The 20831-nt window shown below is 45.2% G+C and overlaps 1 protein-coding gene across 2 annotated transcripts in view; it reads left to right on the top strand.

The window, feature by feature from the left end:
• Positions 1 to 519: 519 nt before the first annotated feature.
• SUCLG2 (succinate-CoA ligase GDP-forming subunit beta) overlaps positions 520 to 20831 on the top strand; it is a 220217-nt gene continuing 199905 nt past the window's right edge. For both annotated transcript variants that reach the window (XM_028719446.2, XM_077925056.1), the window contains exon 1: positions 520 to 671. In XM_028719446.2, coding sequence (XP_028575279.2) covers positions 585 to 671 — 87 coding nt within the window. In that variant the 5' untranslated portion in view covers positions 520 to 584. The remainder of the gene's footprint in view (positions 672 to 20831) is intronic.

Consider the following 20831-nt stretch of genomic DNA (forward strand, 5'->3'; position numbering starts at 1 on the left):
TTTCATTGGGACTCTCTCCCACATAAATGGGGGCACAGGAGCATCACTCCGGCAGCAGCAAGGTGTCCTGTGCAGATCAGCCCCATGTATGTACAGCTGCACCACTTCAGCCCCACCTTAGGCACGCCAGTGGGCTTCTTTCAAAGCAGCATAGAATTGCCCGGGCGCCTGAATCTGGACATGGCGCGCGGGTGCCTTTTTACGCGCCGGGGAAGCACGGCGAGGCGGTGCAACCGGTCGCCGTGGCATTAATTAGGCGCTTTTCGGGGCCACTGGAGTAGCTCAAAGGTCGCCGCGGGCCGGCGGATGGAAGCGGACGAAGGCAAGCCGCTCCCCGCTTCTTTCTCCTCTCGGAAAGAGGTGCACTAGCCCGTCCCCAAGCAGCGGTCCCCAAGGTCTGCGAGGGCGCATTTCCCCTCAAGCAGACGCCTCCGCCACGGCGCGCGGGCAGCGCTGGCGCTTTCCTTTGCCCGCCCGCCCGCCTCCGCCTCCGCCTCCTCGCCCTCCTCGCCGGGGCCGCCCCCTGGGCTGTCTCCGCTCAGGCGGCCGCCCCTCCTCGCTGCCCACGTGTGGCTCGACTTAAGATGGCGTCTCCCATGGCAAGCCAGGCTGGGACAGCGCTGCGGGACTTGGCTTTGCTCAGAGCTTCCCTGCTGGCGAGGCGCAGCCCGGTGAGTGCGCCCGGCCTCTCCCGGCGTCTCCGGCTTTCTTGCCCTGGCGCCGCAGCGTCCCGGCGGAGGGTTGGAGCGGCTGGCCAGGCTTAGGCGGAGCTTTCCCTCACTGCCCTGGGTCTCCTTTGGGTGCTGCTGCTGCTGCTGTTCTTGGGCAAGGGATCCCGGTGGCAGTTCTGCGAGCTCGGCTTTCCTCTCGGCCTTTTCCTCTAGGAGCGTGTTTAAATTCCTTATTTAGCCTGTGCTGATATACAGTATGTATATATATTACTGGACCCGTTCGCAGTGATAACGGAAAGGCACTCTGTTCATGCTCAAAACACTCGAAGCGCATAACAGCAACCTTTCGCTCTGATACACAATCCTAGGGGTGTATGCTCGGAAGCAAGTCCCAATGATTTGAATGGCAGTTACTGTATGCCTCGCCTTTCAAACCACACCGCACCAACCAGGGCTAGACTTTGAAAGATTCTTGGCAACGTGTCCATCCCCTGACTCCCGTAAAGGAGCCTCATCCTGCCACTTAGTGGGTGCAGTTCCCTTTGCCTTGCTCATACAGGCAATCTCAGCTAAGCCCTGGTTTAGGTGGTTTAAGGAATACTTGTTGACCTTTTTGCAGCTTCGCTGGTGCTAGTCTGGCTCTGCTGTGCCATGGGAAAAATAAGGCATTTTAGCTCCCTGTAGCTCCCTTTTGCTCATCCGGTGCAGGAGGCTGCAGCTAATAAGCTTGCCATCCAGTTGGTTTGGACTTCGTTAAGATGCCGTGGTGCTGGCCCTTTCCGCTGCACAGCCCAGAGGGCAGGTGGGTGGATGGAGGAGAAACTGCTTGCTCGCTCCAGCAGGATCTAAACCATCCAGCAGCGGTTCTCAACCTGTTGGTCCCCAGATGTTGTTGGACTACAACTCCCATCATCCCTGAGCTCTGGCCTTGCTAGCTAGGGGTGATGGGAGTTTTAGTTCAACAACATCTGGGGACCTACGGGTTGAGAAAGGCTGGTGGCTTCCTTGAACTCACGCTTGCTCTCTGAAGGAAATGAAGAGGAGGAAGTGTTTCAGCTGTCACTGCACAGTAGCTAGAAAAGAGAGCGGGCTCCTCTGCTGCCCGTTTAATAAGTGTGTGGATAGAAGACAGAACTACTGACCACCCTGCCACCTTCGCTGCGCAGAGAACGAGGCCCTTAGAGGCCTTCTTATCTGTGGTGGCGGCACCTACTGTTTCTGTATCACAGTTTAGGCAGGGGTTGGTACTGGTGGGCTATTCTGAGGAGGGCCGTAGCTCAGTACTGGGGCATCTGCTTTGCATGCAGAAGGCCTGTGATTCAAGCCTCAGCATCTTCTGGTAGAGCTGGGAGAGAGGCTAGTGGGATTCCTGACTGCTAGTCAGGGTAGATGATGCTGAACTCAATGGACTGATTTCAGACTTTTGGAACAAGGCAGTTTCCAATGTTCCTAGGAGCCAACAGAGCCCCACAGGCCTCACAGTCAACCTTTCCTTTTTAAAAAATCCTCTTCTGCCATTGCAGCTCATGTAAACAACTCCTGTCCTTGCCCCCAGAGTTCTGGCCTTTTTATTTATTTTTCTCTTATTTTCCCTCTCCCCACATCACAGCTCTCTTCCTGTCTTGCGTCACCATATTCTATGATCTTCATTCGTACTTCCCCCACCCCAATCCCTTTGGATCTCTCTTAATGCTTCTTCCACTTCAGGGCTCCCTTTTGTTTTTAATTTTTCTTCCTGATAATATTTCGGAGCAGCTCATGGAATGTGATTTCCCTTGGGCTGTGGCTGTGACGGTGGTCCTGCCGCCAGCCACTTTTACCTTCAAGAAATAGGGGAACTGGCCTAGGGGCCTCAGGTCGGCGATTGACCCTCTCTGTGGGTTGCCAGTGGGTGCCTGACAGTGGGTGGCCCTTTAAGATGTGGCCTTGGCACACACCCACTGACCTCTTGCGTTTTCATTTAACAGAATAAATGTGGCTGCGTGGAGTTTGCACCCTCAGTTCATTAGTTCTGATGTTCTAAGGGTGTGTCTTGACATCACAGATAAAACTCTGTGACTGAGGCCTGGTGAGCTCTGGCTCTGTGCCTAAATTGACACTTCATAGCAGAATAACAGTAGCAGTGAGGCAGCTTAAAGCACTTACCGTAACATGCATAAGCTCAGTAATGCTAACCGTAACCCTGCAGGAAGGGGCAGTTCATATCTAGCCTATATTGCGTAAGTGTGAGGATATGTGAGAGAGTTTGTCAAAAGCTACAATTATGGGTGGCGCTGTGGGTTAAACCACAGAGCCTAGGGCTTGCCGATCAGAAGGTCGGCAGTTCGAATCCCAGCGACGGGGTGAGCTCCCGTTGCTCGGTCCCTGCTCCTGCCAACCTAGCAGTTCGAAAGCACATCAAAGTGCAAGTAGATAAATAGGTACCACTCCAGCGGGAAGGTAAACGGCGTTTCCGTGCGCTGCTCTGGTTTGCCAGAAGCAGCTTAGTCATGCTGGCCACATGACCCGGAAGCTGTACGCCGGCTCCCTTGGCCAATAAAGCGAGATGAGCGCCGCAACCCCAGAGTCGGTCGCGACTGGACCTAATGGTCAGGGGTCCTTTTACCTTTACCTTTTTGCAATCATGGTGAAAAGAAAGTGCACCCTCTTTGAATTCTGTGGCTTTACATAGGAAGACATAATAACAATAATCTGTTCCTTAGCAGGTTTTAAAATTAGGTAAATACAACCTCAGATGAACAACGACACCTGACATATTACATAGTGCCATGATTTATTTAACAGAAATAAAGCCAAAATTGAGAAATCATGTGTGAAAAACTAAGTTCACCCTTACTGCTTCCATAGGAATTAAGAGGCTAAGTAAGCAGACAGGTGCTGCTAATCAAATGCTCTTGCTTAATTGATCATCAGCAAGAGTGCCCACCTCTATGAAAGCTGAAGTTTCAACAGTTTGGTGGTGTGGAGCATTCAGGTATGTCTTAACGCAGTGCCAAGGAGGAAAGACGACACAATGCTCTTAGAGAAGCAATTGCTGCTGCCCATGAAACTGGGAAGGGTTATAAGGCCATCTCTCAACCAATGTAAAGTCTATCATTCTACAGTGAGGAAGATTATTCAAAAGTGGAAAACATTCAAGACGGTTGCCAATCTTCCCAGGAGTGGACGTCTCAGCAATTCACCCCAAGGTCAGACCGTGCAATGCTCAGAGAAATTGCAAAATACACACACACGTACACCCCCCCTCCAAAGAGTTACATCTCAGGCTGTACAGGCCTCAGCATGTTAAATGTCAAAAGTTTATGACAGTACAGTTAGAAAAAGATAACAAGTATGGTTTGTTTGAAAGGCTTGCCAGGAGAAAGCCTCTTCTCTCTCAAAAGAACATGGCAGCACTGCTTAGGTTTGCAAAGCTTCATCTGAACAAACCACAAGACTTCTGGAAGAATGTCCTTTGGACAGATGAGACCAAAGTGGAGATGTTTGGCCATAATGCACAGCATCATGTTTGGTGAAAACCAAACAGCATATCAGCACAAACACCTCATACCAGCTGTCAAGCACACTGGTGGAAGGGTGATGATTTGGGCTTGTTTTGCAGCCACAGGACCTGGGAACCTTGCAGTCATTGAGTCAACCATAAACTCTGTATGCCAAAGTATTTTAGAGTCAAATCTGAGGCCATCTGCCCGACAGCTGAAGCTTGGCTGAAATTGGGTCATGCCCCAGGATCCCAAGCACACCAGCAAATCTACAACAGAATGGCTGAAAAAGAATCAAGGTGTTGCAATGGCCCAGTCAAAGTCCAGACCTCAACACAGTTGAAATGCTGTGCGGGACCTTAAGAGAGCTGTGCATAAGCAAATGCCAGCAAACCTCAATGAACTGAAGCAACGTTGTAAAGAAGAATGGGCCAAAATTCATCCACAGCAATGTGAGAGACTGATGATGTCCTACAGAAAACGATCACTTCAAGTTATTGCTGCTTAAGGTGGTTCAACAAGCTATTGAATCCTAAGGTGTACTTAGTTTTTCACACATGGCCTTTCCGTTTTGGCTTTATTTATGTTAAATAAATCATGACATGATGTAATATGTCATGTGCTGTTGTTCATCTGAGGTTGTATTTACCTAATTTTAAGACCTGCTAAGGAACAGGTGATTGTTATTATGACTTCCTATGTAAAACCACAGAATTCAAAGAGGGTGCACTTTCTTTTCCCCATGACTGTACCTAGTGAATTCATGGTGGATCTTCCATTGTGGTAGATGGTTTTCATAGGAGTGGCTGGCCAGATCCATCCCCTTCCCACAATATGCTTGCAACATTATCTAGTCGCAAGTCTGGTATATGCTTACAACAATGGTCCAGGTGCTATTGCACTACAATATCTCAAAGACGCCTGCTCTAAGGGTACACAATGGTCCGTAGGTGTGTTTGCTCCATATTTCCTCTTGCCGTCGTCTGCTAGATTTCTTAAAACACGTGACCCACCCTTCACTACATAACTCCAGTTCTGCTGGAGGTAAAAAGCTGATATTTAGCTGTTGGTTTTTATGCATAACTGATGACATATGGTAAAGTAAAAACATTTAGCGGGATGAAAGGATGCTGAAAACTGTGCACCACCTGGAGCGGCGCAAATGCTGTTAATTGGTCTTCATTGACTTATAGGTCTAACAATCTTCCTAGCCCAGGTGTACATTAAATCCTAAGGACATGTGTGCTCTTAGCATTGCATTTTGTCAGAAAACAAGAAGCGTCATGGTTGGATCATTGCACGCATAGGTGAGCTGTGGCATCAGGGCTCTTCCTTTGCTAATTGAGAAGCTCCGTCTACTGAGCCAAGGTTGTCCCTGAAAGCAGCTGGTACCAAATGACTACAGACGTTATTACTCTGCATTATATTCTGCTATAAGACCATGGTATTATACAGAGCGTGCCCTCACTGGCACTCCAGAATATATAGCCTTCTGCTCTCTGTTGATCATTTCCTATTTAAAGATGCCGATATTGTTTCACATGAAATTATTTTACAGTGTATGTCTGTGGTTTGTTTTTGTTTTTGTTTTAAAAACGAGAGATTGTTGACCAGAAGATCCCTGTTCCCCTCTTTAGTTTTGATGTCCAGTTTATTAGTTATGGAAACTTGGAGCTGCTGTTAACTTATACAGTGGTACCTCGGGTTAAGTACTTAATTTGTTCCGGAGGTCTGTACTTAACCTGAAACTGTTCTTAACCTGAAGCTCCACTTTAGCTAATTGGGGCTTCCTGCTGCTGTGGCGGCGCCGGAGCCCGATTTCTGTTCTCATCCTGAAGCAAAGTTCTTAACCTGAAGCACTATTTCTGGGTTAGCGGAGTCTGTAACCTGAAGCGTATGTAACCTGAAGTGTATGTCACCTGAGTTACCACTGTACACAGTCTAGGGCTCCGCAGTCCTCCAAAATTTTTTATTTCATCCAGCTACAGTGATTTCCAAACATGGGATAATAATAATAATAATAATAATAATAATAATAATAATAATAATAATGATGATGATAATAATAATGATGATGATGTTGGAATTTGCGTGCTGCCTTTTAGGATAAAACACAGAAGCCCTCTTCAGGCATTCACTGTAAACAGGCACTGGGGTGAGTGGGAATAGGTTGGTAGCCTTACACGCAAGGAAGGTAGCCTAATGGTGATTACGTATCAGCTGGGTATTTGCCCCAGGTGAATTCATGCTGAACGTCTGAAGAGGATGAGGGGGAGCACAATTATTCATTCCCTGTCCTTTCCAAATTACTAATTCATTGGTTCCTATGCTTTTAGCAGAGGAAGGGAAACTTGGAGATGACTGCATTCCCTTGGGGGTTGGCTACATGCTGGCAGTGGGTGAGGCTAGAGTCAAAGATGTGTGGGGCATCCGCTTCCCTCTCTACTACCCTGTTTCTTTCTTTCTGTCCTGCCCCCCTCCTTTTTGCCATTGGATGGGTCCCATGTTTCCAGTTACCACAGTAGCATTTCACACTTTAGCCTACCCTGTTTGGAAGATGAATTAGGGATGCTTACTAGACGAATAGGGATGTGGGTGGCGCTGTGGGTTAAACCACAGATCCTAGGGCTTGCCGATCAGAAAGTCGGTGGTTCGAATTCCCGCGATGGGGTGAGTTCCTGTTGCTTGGTCCCTGCTCCTGCCAACCTAGCAGTTCGAAAGCACGTCAAAGTGCAAGCAGATAAATAGGTACCGCTCCGGTGGGAAGGTAAACAGCGTTTCTGTGCGCTGCTCTGGTTCGCCAGAAGTGGCTTAGTCATGCTGGCCACATGACCCGGAAGCTGTACGCCGGCTCCCTTGGCCAATAAAACGAGATTAGCGCTGCAACCCCAGAGTCGTCTGCGGCTGGACCTAACGGTCAGGGGTCCCTTTACCTTTACCTTTTACTGGACAAATGGAAGCTTCTCATGCCCAAGTGGTGTGAAGGACTGTAGAGAAATCTGCTTTGTAGACAGGAGGCCCCAGGTTCAGGCCCTGGTGTCTTTTCCTGGGCTGGGAAAGAACCCCGCCTGAAACCTTGGAGAGTTGTTGCCAGTCGGAGTAGACCAGGCACCCCCAAACTTGGCCCTCCAGATATTTTGGGACTACAGTTCCCATCACCCATGACCACTGGTCCTGTTAGCTAGGGATGATGGGGGTTGTAGTCACAAAACATCTGGAGGGCCAAGTTTGGGGGTGCCTGGAGTAGACAGTACCTCGCAGGATGGATCAATGGTACAATATAAGAAATGATGCTGGTGGCGTGGTTTTTAGCGCAGACTCCCTCGGGAGGTTGTGGACTCTCCTTCCTTGGAGGTTTCTAAGCAGAGGTTGGATGGCCATCTGTCATGGATGCTTTAGCTGAGATTCCTGCATTGCAGGGGTTGGACTAGATGATCCTTGGGGTCCCTTCCAACTCCTAAGATTCTATGATGCCATGATTCCGCATTGCCGGTATTTGTTCTTGTTTTCTCGTCCGTCAAGGTAGAACCTTTACAGTGCAAGCCTCTGAATCGTTACCTGGAAGCAAGTCTTATTTTGTTCACCGGGACTTCTAAATAAATACGCATAACATTGCAACCTCATATAAGAATGGACAAGAAGCAAAATATTGCCAAGGTCTTTGCATTTTAAACGTATTATAAAAATGATTAATGTCTGGAGCTGTCAGCTGGTTGAAATTGCCCTGGAAATCCCAATTGACCCTTGAAGGGTAGAATATAAATTTTTGAAATGGAAGCGATAAATAAATCTTGCTTTTCTTTTTTTCTTTTCAATCATGTCTCTTACCTGATCAGTCAGTTGCATTTAAACATATTTGCATACTTACCAGAACCCAAACATAGCTGTCTTCTTGAAATGTTGAAGGAAGGTAAATTACCATTTAATGAACCTAAAATCTGTTTAGAAGGAAACATTTCCCTTTCTAAAGGAGGGAAGTCAGTTCTGAAGAACAAGTATAAATGTAAAATGTAATACAATATGTGTATGTGGAGTATCTAATCGAAAAACTAATAAAGATTATTTAAAATAAAATAAAATATTTTCCTTTCTATCCTCTAGTGATGCTTGAGCTGCCCTCCCCAAATCATAATTAGGTCACCAATTATGAATGCTCTCTGCAAATGCTTAAGACATACAGATTGTTGTTGTAAACCGGGTAGCATTTTCCTTTTGTGCATGCTGTGGGGAGAAAAAATTGTTGTCTAGACCAGTGTTTCCCAACCTTGGGCCTCCAGCTGTTTTTGAACTACAATTCCCATCATCCCTGACCACTGGTCTTGCTAGCTAGGGATGATGGGAGTTGTAGTCCAAAAACAGCTGGAGGCCCAAGGTTGGGAAACACTGGTCTAGACAACTGCATAACACCCCTTTCCTTTCCACATAGCTGTGTTGTGCATCATGACATCTTGCATTACGATTGGCTTATAAATTGGTTTGTTTTGTGAATTTTTAAAGTTGGTTCGTCGATCCTGAAGCCTCTTCCCCCCACTGCCCCTGCTGGCCCAATGGTTGCCATTAATCTGTTTTGAATTAATTTTATAATGAAATGATTTTAGAATGTTTTATCATTGTTCAGGGAAGTTTTTAATATGTAACGCTGTACTGTTTTTAACACTTGATTGGGAGCCGCCCAGAGTGGCTGGGGAAACTCAGCCAGATGGGTGGGGTATAAATAAATTATTATTATTATTATTATTATTATTATTATTATTATTATTATTATTCTGTTGTTAGCCACTCTGAGCCCGGCTTCGGCTGGGGAGGGCGGGATATAAATAATTTATTATTATTATGATGTCACATTTCATTTTTCTAAATAGTGGGTTTTTTCTGCTCATAAAGGCTTTATATACATCATGCATGTGCAGCAAGCATAAGCCATGATCCAGTTGTGTAGTGAACTTGAATGAGAGTTTAAACTCAGAGTATTTATTTCCACTTCAAGCAAATTTGGTGTTGTTTTTTTATTAAGAATGATGGCTTCAGAATCTTTCACTTCAGTATTTTGAAGCTTTCGTTCTCTATAAGATCTCTCTTAGTTAGTCCAGCTTTTGGCCACAATATGTTGTGTTGGGGCCATGATGATGTGATGCTGCCATAATGGCTTTGCCTGGAAGTGGTACCTGTTCCCTTGCCTCTTCCTCCACTGTAAGTGCAAAAAAGGACCTGATGCCTGGCAAATTTCAAACGCTGGACATGTGCATTGTTAGAAGTTGAAATCAGTTTGTGCAATGGCTGAATATGCAACTAACAGCACAGCAGCAGTGGTGGGTTTTTTTTTTATGCCCCTGGTTTTTGGAACGCAGACCCCACAGGAACAAAAGAGAAGCGTATGTTCCCAGAAGTCTTAACTTGATTGTGAGGAGGAGACCAGTGGCAAAGGAACTCGCTCTGTGTTTGTGAATTGTGAGCTGGGTAAATGTGCAGAGTAAGCTGGATATTTTCAAACTTCAATGGCATTAATAATAATAATAATAATAATAATAATAATAATAATAATAATAATAATATCCCACCCATCTGGCTGGGCTTCCCCAGCTATTCTGGGATGCTTCCGGCATATATAAAAACACCAGTACAGGGCTACATAGCTCATAAGCATAGTAACTAGGGCTGCAATGTTTTGATCAAGAAATCAGGCGTTTGCTATTAATTGGTCAGCAGGTTTTAGAAATAATGTTTTTTAATACAAGTGTATTGCAGACAAGTGCTTTCATAGGAGGCATCCCCTCCTTTGTATGAGGCTGTGGGTAGTGCCTCTTACGCTTGCTGTGAAACAGAGAGACTTTGCGCTTAAGAAAAAAAGACATTTAAATTCAGTTTCATGCAGATTTAACTAAACAATCTGATCATTTTACAGTTGCTTACACAATTAATTAATATTTCCTCAGTCAGTCTACTGTTTGAAAAGTAACACACCTGAACAAAATAAGATATTTTAAATGAGTGTGTGCTCTTAATTGATAACCTCACTGTTTAAATTTGGTCTTTGCTCACACCAATTAACCAACAAATATATGAATTGAGTGAGCTACTAATTAATTGGCTGCAGTCCTATTAATATCATTTTACCAAAATGTTATTTGGCTTCGTTTGAACTAATTGTTTCTGATATCATTCATAAACACAGGTTGTTGGGTTTTGTTTTTTAAATCTATTTTAGATTTTTAGTTATAAAAGGGCCTTTGAGCAAAGCCCTTATCTATTTTCTCTACTAATTAACGAGAAGAAAATGAATATTCATGCTGAATCAACTGTAATACTAATATTGTTTTCAAATGAGATTAAAACTAGTCTTTAATAGTTTTTAGGGTAGCAGTTATTTGTGATCAGAATTTCAGCTGCAAGTTTACTCTCTGAGGTCAAATCCTCCTCCTTGCAATTCAATCTTAGGCTACTTTACTGCAGAGAGAGCTTTATTTCAATTAAAACTGCCATTAGCTGTTTTAATGGAACACAGATGATCTCTGTGTAATATACAAGTATGTTCTTTAAATAATACAAGGGGAATCAATATGTTACGGCCTTGCAAATACTTTTTTCCTGCTTTTGTATAGACCAATTCTTACTATAGGTTGCACAATGTATTATCCTGGGTTAAAATCGGTCCCAAGTTAACCCAGTATTGTGTGTGAGTGAATAGTGATAGATGGATTTGGAAGTGAGAATAGGCAGTTGTGGTTCAGACCCGGCATGTGAGAGTGAAGGGTGGGCAAGAAATTAAACTACTACTATTACTACTAATAATAGGTAAAATGGGAATCTTTGTGGGTGCTAAAGGATTGGAAAAGCTAAGAACATAATAAGAGCCTGCTGGATCAGGCCAAAGGCCCATCTAATCCTGCGTCCTGTTCTTACAGTGGTCAACCAGAATAATAATTTTATTATTTATACCCCACCCATCTGGCTGGGTTTCTCAGCCACTCTGGGCGGCTTCCAGCGGAATAGTAAAAGCAAAACATTAAACATTAAAAACCTCCCTAAACAGGGCTGCCTTCAGATGTCTTCCAAAGTCAGATAGTTGTTTGTTTCCTTGACATCTGAAGGGAGGGTGTTCCACAGGGCGGGCGCCACTACTGAGAAGGCCCTCTGCCTGACTCCCTGTAACCTCACTTCTCGCGGTGAGGGAATCACCAGAAGGCCCTCGGAGGAAGACCTCAGTGTCCAGGCAGAACGATTGGTGCAAAATGTTCCTGGCGCCTAGCTAATTTTGAACATTGAGGGGGAGCTCCCGTTGCTCTGTCCCAGCTCCTGTCAACCTAGCAGTTCGAAAGCATACCAGTGTGAGTAGATAAATAGGTACCACTGTAGCAGGAAGGTAAACTGCATTTCCGTTCACTCTGGTTTCCGTCAGTGTTCCGTTGCACCAGAAGCGATTTAGTCATGCTAGCCGCATGACCCGGAAAGCTGTCTGCTGTCCTTCGGCCTGAAAGCGGAGATGAGTGTCACACCCCATAGTCGAATACAACTGGACTTAACTGTCCAGGGCTCCTTTCTTTTTCACCTGTGCTTTCTGTAATGTACAGAACCTGTTTCTAGAGCCAAGGCAGTCAGAAATTCTTTTGTGAATGCATTATGGAAAATGGTCATCTGTGGTCTCCAGTGTAAGGCCATGATAACAGGGTGTCTATCTGCACCCAGACTTTGGCAACAAGCTGCTAAAACAGATCCTACATGCCTTAGGTCTCATCTGCTTGTTTTCCACTTGCCCCGTTCTTTCTAGGCATGGGTCCAAGCAGTTTTGCCTTTGCCCCACTGCTTTGCCCTGGAAAACCCACTCTTTAGTGCTAAATCGGAACAAATGGCAATCCATTTGTGGATTGGAAAACTCAATTGTTGTTTGTTCCCATGCAGAGCTACACAGCAGGTTTCCTGGGAGAAAGTGCTCAAGCAAAGGGCAAGCGTGGATTTAAATAAAAATGCTTACCGTACTTTTCTGTGTATAAGACAGATTTGGTGACTCAAATTTAAGAAAATGGGGGGAGATGGCACAAAGTTGTTGAGCTTACCCAGGGTTATTGAACTTTTTTGGGGGGGCGGGGGACACATGCCGCAAAACCCGCCTCTTGTATGTCCCCTCACCAACAGAAGCTGCAAATCGCCTGCCGAATTGCTGCAGCGATGACCGATCAACACGACCAATTAACTCAGCAACCAATAACACTCACAACGACAGGAACCAAAATTAAAACTGGACTTTACACAGAAGTAGCTTTTAAGGCTTAGTATGTAAATATGATCTTGTTCTCATGTATGATGAAACCAGTTAAGTCATGCTGAAAGTAATAGCAGTAAATAATGCTGTGGATAAAAGAAGCTGTCAAGTTCTGTTATTTATTTGTATGCCAAAACTTCAAAATGCCTTTTCTCCTGCTTAAACATGGTTTGTTTTGTGGAGCCAAGCATACTTCGGCTATTCTCTCACAAGCTTTCAATTTTGCAAAGGGATGTTGCAATTGTAACTAAGTTTTTAAAAGTTTCTGGATAGGGAGAGGCTGAAAGAAGTAAGGGTTAGTGCTTTAAAATGCATGTTCTTTGTTCTCCAAATACTGCAAAGCCTTTTCAAAAGGGTATGTGAAATACTAAATGTGTTGATAAAAATGTTCAATTAATTCAGTGTCTAATTACTACATACAAGTGAAAAGACTTTCTCAAAGGCAACATTCTTCAGTTAACTGCATCACACCATATGAAACTGTCTAGGTTGTTAATCATAATTTTACTTGTCCCTTTTATATAATTTCTTACAAACTAAAAATGCTTTGGGTTTTCTGACGTATCTGGAATAACAGATACAGGATTCGCAATGACCAGGGGAAAAATAGAGTTTAATAACACGTGTACCTTACGGCAAGAAATAATTCCTTCTCTCCTGCCCTCACAGAGCCCCACCTCTGAAATACCTGTCTGAGAATGCTACATTTAAATTGCAAGTGTCGTTTTGTTGGTTGTTTTTTGTTTTGTTCTTTTGCGACAAAATCAAAGAAACTTTCAACAACTGTGCACAAAAGCACATGTTATCGACATCCCATTGTGGGTTCATTGTTTACACAGGTTCTAATGTAAGATGATGAGTGGGCTCCTTGGGAAGGAAGGGTGTGATATAAATCCAGTAAATAAATAAAATTGTTGTGGAGCTAGGGGTTGCAGCTTGGAGGATGTGCTAGAAGTTTGCAAAAAAACCTGTGGTGTTTTGAAAGAGGATAAAGGGGCCCTTTTCTCCCTCTGCACCACCTAATCAAATTAATGGGTTGTCAATTAAGGGCAGACGAAAGGGGAATACTTTTCAAAGGAACGGATAAGCCCGTGTTTCTCAAACTTGGGTCGCCGGCTGTTGTTGGACTACAACTCCCATCATCCCTAGCTAGCAGGACCAGTGGTCAGGGATGATGGGAGTTGTAGTCCAACGACAGCTGGGGACCCAAGTTTGAGAAATACTGGTATAAGCGATGGAATTTGGTACCATAGGACACGGCGATGGCCGAGGGTTTAGAAGTGGATTGTAGAATGCCATGGATGTGCAATTGTGGTTAAATGGAGCCTCTGTGTTCAGTACCAGTTGCTGAGGGGCCGTCACACCGTGGGAGAATGTTTGTCGTCGTGACTCACATAGACATGCCTCTGGAATTCTACAAAACACTGGTCCTAAGAGGTCTACATTGGTTCCCAGCAGTGCTGGTACTCACCATGAAGTTGTTACGGTCAGTGTCACACTTATTAACAACAACTAAAAGAGGTGCGAGGACTGCATATTCTTGACTACCCCCGGGGGAAAAACTGGTTCCCAGTATATTGACCCTTAAAGCCCTAAATGGCTTCGGCACTGTATACCTGAATCGTATACCTGAATCTCCACCCGCATCGTTCAGCCCAGACAGCCCATGTAGCTCCAAGGGCCTTCTGGCAGTTCCCTCACTGTGAGAAGCGAAGTTACAGGGAACCAGACGCAGGGCCTTCTCAGTAGTAGTGCCCACTCTGTGGAATGCCCTCCCATCAGATGTCAAGGCAATAAGCAACTATCTTACTTTTAGAAGACATTTGAAGGCAGCCCTGTATCGAGAAGCTTTTAATGTTTGATGTTTTATATTTTCAGATCTGTTGGAAGTCTCCCAGCGTGGCTAGGGGCAACCCAGTCAGATGGGTGGGGTACAAGAAATGTTGTTGTTGTTCCTTTGACGTCAGTAAACCGTTTTTGTAAGCTCTCCTTCACAGTCTTCAGTTTGGAAACCTGTTCTTGTTTTGAATTTGGGACCACGGAAGACCCTCTAAGTGACTTGGGAGGGAAGCAAGCTTCTCTCTGTGTGTCTCACTGGAGAAGGAGAGAGAGGGAGAGAGAAAAAAATTGGGAGAACTTCCCTGTAGCTTGTGTTGTGCTGATTATGTTCAGACACAAAGCAGAACCTCTCTCACAATTCATTATCCTTGGTGTCAAATCCTTCACTCAGTAATCGTGTTTGCTGAAGAAGAATGCTTGGTCCCCTGTTATGTACCGATGATTCATGCGCCGCATTTGGGTCCCTGGGTGATCTGTTTCTTTGGCATCAAGCCTCGAAAGGCTTTCCTCTGGTGGCAAATTATTTCGAGGGAAGGGCTTGCTAATGGCTCCTTGCTTTACTCTCTCTGAATCTGGTAAGTGTTCTTACGAGCATTATGAGATCAAGACGGCGAATGGGTCATTATGCCAAATGATTGCCAGGAAGATCCAGCAAATTGAAGCCTGTTAGCCAGGAGTTTCCCAACACAGAAATTGCATTAGGACACAGTGGCCGCTCTTTCTCTTATTATAACAGGGGAACAATAGCCATGCCAAGAAATGTTGACACAGCCCAGCTTCGATGGACAGGTTGCTTGGTTGTGGTGAAGCCCAGGTAGACAAATCGTCTCCCACCTCAAGTGGCAGGGCAGGTATGGAGTGGCATAAAAGGAACTCTTCCATGTAAAGTGGTACCTCGAGTTACATACGCTTCAGGTTACATATACTTCAGGTTACAGACTCTGTTAACCCATAAATATTGCTTCAGGTTAAGAACTTTGCTTCAGGATGAGAACAGAAATTGTGCTCCGGAGGCGCGGCAGCAGCAGGAGGCCCCATTAGCTAAAGTGGTGCTTCAGGTTAAGTACAGTTTCAGGTTAAGTACGGACTTCCGGAACGAATTAAGTACTTACCCTGAGGTACCACTGTAGTGAAGTTTAAAGCACTTATTGGCAACGTTGGCCAGTCGTGTAATGCACTTTCATAACCATGCCAGAAGGTCCCCAAACTTAAAGGCACCACGTGAACCAATCTTAGGAACACATCCTTGTAAAACCCGTGTGACTCACAGCCCCCTTTGCTCCAATTTGTTTAGGATTCAGGGAAAGTAAATGAATAACCATAATAGAATTTTTAGGGCCCTTTCGCACGATAGCTCCTCCAGGGACACGCAGAGTTTGGTTCAGTTGCATCTAGGTGAAAGATGATGCTGTATTTCCATTTAGTGCTCCTTCGATGTGCGTCTTTATTCTGAAATTCAGACACACCTATATTTTCAGTGCCTTTATACGAGTTACGTTAAAAGAAAGAAAGAAATGCTCATTGCCAGTTAAATGCTTTGAAGCCAGAAGCCAATATATTGTACTTCTGGGTTAAGAAAATTAACTCATTTGAATGAAGGCTGCTGGACATTGCATATTAAAATTTCACAAACATAATCCCCGTAAAGCTGTGCATTAGGTGGTTCAGAGGCTGTGTGTGCTTTTTAAAAGCAACCTCATAATGCATTTCTGGCTTTCAAAACCATTGCTGCATATTTGGCCCAATGACAGTAAAGCAGGCAATTTTTTTAAAATACCATTGTAGCTTTATGCAATTGCCTGTGAAACTTGCTGCTGGTGAGTTTGCAGCTCAAGGTAGGGAAAATGACACCATCTATATCAGGTATAGGCAAACTCCAGCCCTCCAGATGTTTGGGACTACAATTCCCATCATCCCTAGCTAACAGGACCAGTGGTCAGGGATGATGGGAATTATAGTCCCAAACAGTTGGAGGGTCAGAGTTTGCCTATCTATATCAAGAGTGGGGGAGCTCTGCCCACAGGCCAGACTAGGTCTTCCAGGTCTCCCCCGGTTGCTTTGGATAACCTGCCCTATACCTGATGTCATAATGCCTTCAGGTGAGGGCAGGGCTTCAAACATCTCTCCCCCCCCCAACCAATCAGGAGCTTAAAGAGAGATTCCCATTGTTCCTTTGCTGGAGCAAGGCACACTGATGGGTGGTATGAGCTTGCCTTGCACCGGGAGGGTGAAGTAGTATCTTTTGAGGAAACCACTTCTCAGTCCCCATGCTGCTTCCTGAACCTCTGAAAACTGGAGGTTCAAAGAGCAGTGTGCTGGGCTGTTTGAAAGCCCGTTTGCAAGCATCCCCCTGCCTCTCTTTAAACCTTAGAAAACCAGAGGATCAAGGAGCAGTGCAGGTCTGTTTGCAACAGGGCTTTCAAACAGCCTATTTGGAAGGCCCCACAACCTGGGCTTCGAAGTACAGCATTGCCTGGCAGCATAGTGACGCCAGGTGGCTGGGCTTCCCCACTTGTCAAATTTGACAGGGGGTCCCACTGTCAGATCTGTCCCACTGGCCAGCAAAAGTTCCGCACTCTTGATCTAATTGACCCACTGTGTTGACATGGGGTCTATATAAACCCCCACCATGATCTGGGAACAGGTGGGTGTGGCCAGAAGTAGGTGTCACCTCTCCTAAAGGCAAAAATGCCGTGTGACATTTTAAAATGTCCCAGGCAGCCGCACTACCTGTACACTCCTTGGCCTCTGTGAACATGGCACAAGTTCTGGTAGGCTGGGCAGAATGGGCACTTAGTGGTGGAGGTCAGGGGGCTTTTGTACTGATAATGTCGCCCGTGCCCAGCGAGGCCTGATCTGCTGGTGCTTGGCAGCAGGCGTTGTTTGCCTCACTCCAAAAACAGACCTCCGTCTCATAGCGTTGTAGAATTGGAAGGGACCCCGGGGGTCATCTGGTCTGTACATGGAGCTTTCCTGCAGGAACCATACACATAAGATGCCTTCTCAGAACGTTCAGTGCAGGCAAATAAACAAGGAAGGAGGGTATCTGAAGGTTTTGCTAATTTTGAGTTCCCTGGACACTTTGACGGACACTTTGATTAAATCTGTCTCTCTGTGTTGTGACAAGGAGACCTGAAGATGCTCGTCAAGTATTTTTTATTAGTACAAACCCAACACATTTGTCCTACTTACTTATCCTTGGGGAAACCAGCCGCGGGTCCCAAGTTTGCAAGTTGTACCCGGCAGTTGAGCATCTTTGCCTAGGCAGACACCTGCTTGAAGTCCGTGGAGGTCTCCGAGACAGTTTAATGAGCAAAATAAAAACCTCCCCCTTCAACAACCTTCCATTGCATCTGCGTTATTCCTATCTTGTTTAACAGTGTTGACTGCCTGTCATTGAAAAGAGACAGGCAGATGCTCGGCTTAGAAAAGGGCAGTCTTGAAAAGGCTGGAGATTATTATTATTATTTTAAGATTCCCCACTTTTTCCCCCCTCCCGAGTCGAGACGCAAGGTGTCAAACAAAACCCCTACAATATCAAAACATGGGAAGATGGGACTGAGACAAAGATGACTAGAATACTATAAACAGTGACTGGCAACAACGGAACCTTTTAAAGCGGCGCAACAGTAAATTAATTTGCGAATTAAGGGTGGAGGGATTAGTCTCAGCCTAGGGGCTACATTCCAAGCTGGACCAGCTTCTGGTAGTCACAAGATAGTCGTGCCAGGGTGGGAGGTCAACAGTGGGTGTGGTCAAGGACAAGTGGGTGGAGTAATGGGTGATGTACAGCCAATATAAAACCAGAGGTTTCTTCTCTCTAACATTCTTCAGTGTCATTCTTGATTCTTAGGTGTCAGATGTTCACCTTTACTCAGGAGCAAATCCCAGTGACTGGCCCCCGAATAAACGTATCTTTGCAGTTTAATCTGACACATGCCTACTTTGAAACCATTCCACCAAATTCAGTGGGAGTTGCCTGAAAATGCATGGGATTGTAACCTCGGTGTCCTAACCCTTCACTTGCACCTGTATTCTACAATCGTTTGGGAAGGTCAAGGTTAATTGTGTTCCTTTAAACCTATAACAGACCTGACCTGTTTCTTACTCTTGTTATTTAATCTGATTTGATGGCATCTGAAGGCACCCTGCGGTTCTCTGTGCCGAAATTTCACTTATGATTATGGCTTCCTTTTGGAAGGCTTCTGGTGCTACCTGTAGGGATATTTAAGTTTCATTGTTCTCTTAGCCTCTTATTTCTCCCTCCCCGCAATGGATTTTGATAATGTTGAACCTAACTCTTACAACTTACTGATAAATGCCAGCAGGTGTTTCGTATTGTAACAGTCTCTGCCTGGAGAAAAGTTTTCATGATTAATATCTAGAATTTGTGCCTGTAGGGAGAGGAAATCATGAGCAGAAGCACAATTTGTCTTGGTGGGTGGGTGGGTTGGAGTTGCATGCATCTTTTTAAAAAAGCTCAGTAACAAATCTAATTTTTAGGATGTTATTTCTCAGAATGGAAAAACAGCAGCCCCAAATCCCTCGGGTTGGGTAAGGTAAAAAGGTAAAAGACCCCTGGACGGTTAAGTCCAGTCAAAGGCAACTATGGGGTTGTGGCGCTCATTTTGCTTTCAGGCCGAGGGAGCCGGCGTTTGTCCACAGACAGCTTTCTGGGTCATGTGGCCAGCAGGACTAAACTGCTTCTGGAGCAATGGAACACTGTGACGGAAGCCAGAGCGCATGGAAACACCGTTTACCTTCCCACCGCAGTGGTATCTATTTATCTACTTGCACTGGTGTGCTTTCAAACTGCTAGGTTGGCAGGAGCTGGGGCAGAGCAACGGAACCGCCGACCTGATCGGCAAGCCCAAGAGGCTCAGCGGTTTAGTGCGGTTCCACTAGCATTGGGAAGAAGTAGCAGATAAACAAGACAAGCAAAGGGAAAAGGACCAAAGGTTCTGTGTATTTTCTTATCAGTTAGGTGGGTCTGTACAGGTCTAACTGTTGGTGGCAGTATTCCTCATGCCCTGTCTCCAAGCAACGCCAGCCTTTTGCTCTGCAGGATGAATATGCGACTTTAAAATGTCCAAGCAGTTTTAAGTTCCTGAAGACTAGGCTTTATCTTAAGAGTGTGTGGTAGAAAGAATACTGACCTTCAGGATTCAATGGACCTTAAATGATATCCCGCTTTGCCCTAAATTGAATTAGGCTTTTATGACTGAACTGTAAATGAAAGAGTATGTTTGCCAGAAAATGAATGGTTACTTCTCGGCATATCACTTTCAGCCGCTTAAATAAAAGCGCTCGTTCGGATGTTGTGTGCCCTGAGTAATTCAGGAATGATAAGCAAGCCTGATGACGGTAATAACCGGGGAAGGTGAAAAATGATAAGAGATTATGGTTTGTGTCACCCTCAGGGCTAATCCTTGCAACTGTGGCGCATGGGGGCCTCCTCTTCCCTCTTCTGCTCGGACTGCATCATATTCACGGCCAGCAGGTCAACAGGATTGCCTTTTCTGGGAGTTAGTGTGCTTTTGAGGGGGGTGGGGATGGGATGATTCAGATAAAACTTCTTGTGAGAAGAGCGCAGTAAAGAGCAGGAGGAAAGGAGCTCGAATATTCATGCGATTTGCTGCACCTGTTTTCAAGGGCTGGGGGAGATGCAGATGAGATGTGCAACAGGATACCTGGAAGCAAGGCGTCTGACACATTGTGCTTTAGTGGCTCAGAATGCGAGGTCTATCTGCATTGCAAACTTGGATCCAATTTTCCATCTCTTTCATAAAAGAGAGCTAGAGGGAGAGAGATTCATTTTTCTTAGAATCTGGCCAGTTTCACATGGCAAATATTTCTTTGCATGCGTCCTTATGTGATGACAGTTGGTACCTGCCATGTGACCGGAGCCTGTTTTGTTGCATGAGCTTTTTTAAAAAAAATCAGCTGTCATCGCTAGGGACATGTTAACAGGAAATGCAAAGGGGGCCTGCAACAAAAGGCTGCAATGTTTCTGTCAGCCATTCCCTCCAACCATGCCGTTCCACCACGGCCAATTTTCCATTTTTCTTTTTATGTTTTTCTGTGGCTACTGGGCATGCTCAGTCCCCATTAGTCCTGCTTCCCTTCTCAACCACATTAGAGTTTCTTTTTAAATATGTACAGGAAACCTGCAACTGACACACATTCAGTTTCATGGGCTTGGCAAATATTTTTTTAAGGGGGCGGGCATCTGGAAAAAAAGACTTTGGCAATGCTGCCCACCATTGCACCCAATATGTTTTGACTATGGGCTTTCGGTGCGATCCCTGGAACATAACCCCCATGTAAGTTGTGGGTTTACTGAATTGGTCCCTACCTGCTCATGCTTACCTCTTGCTTCTCAGGGGACCCATTTGTTGGTACCTGGTGTTATGTACTGAAGTTTTCACCTAGGGCCAGCAGGGGTATACTGTAGATAGTTTTCACTCAGGTCCACATATGCAAATAAGGGATTGAAAGTGACGCTCAGTGATTGGATAGTTACAGAAAATGGTTACTGTTGCGTTGTAGTGGAGCTCTATATAAGCAGGCTGGCAGAACCCT

Source organism: Podarcis muralis, chromosome 2 (genome assembly GCF_964188315.1).
Source record: "Podarcis muralis chromosome 2, rPodMur119.hap1.1, whole genome shotgun sequence".
Lineage (NCBI taxonomy): Eukaryota > Metazoa > Chordata > Lepidosauria > Squamata > Lacertidae > Podarcis > Podarcis muralis.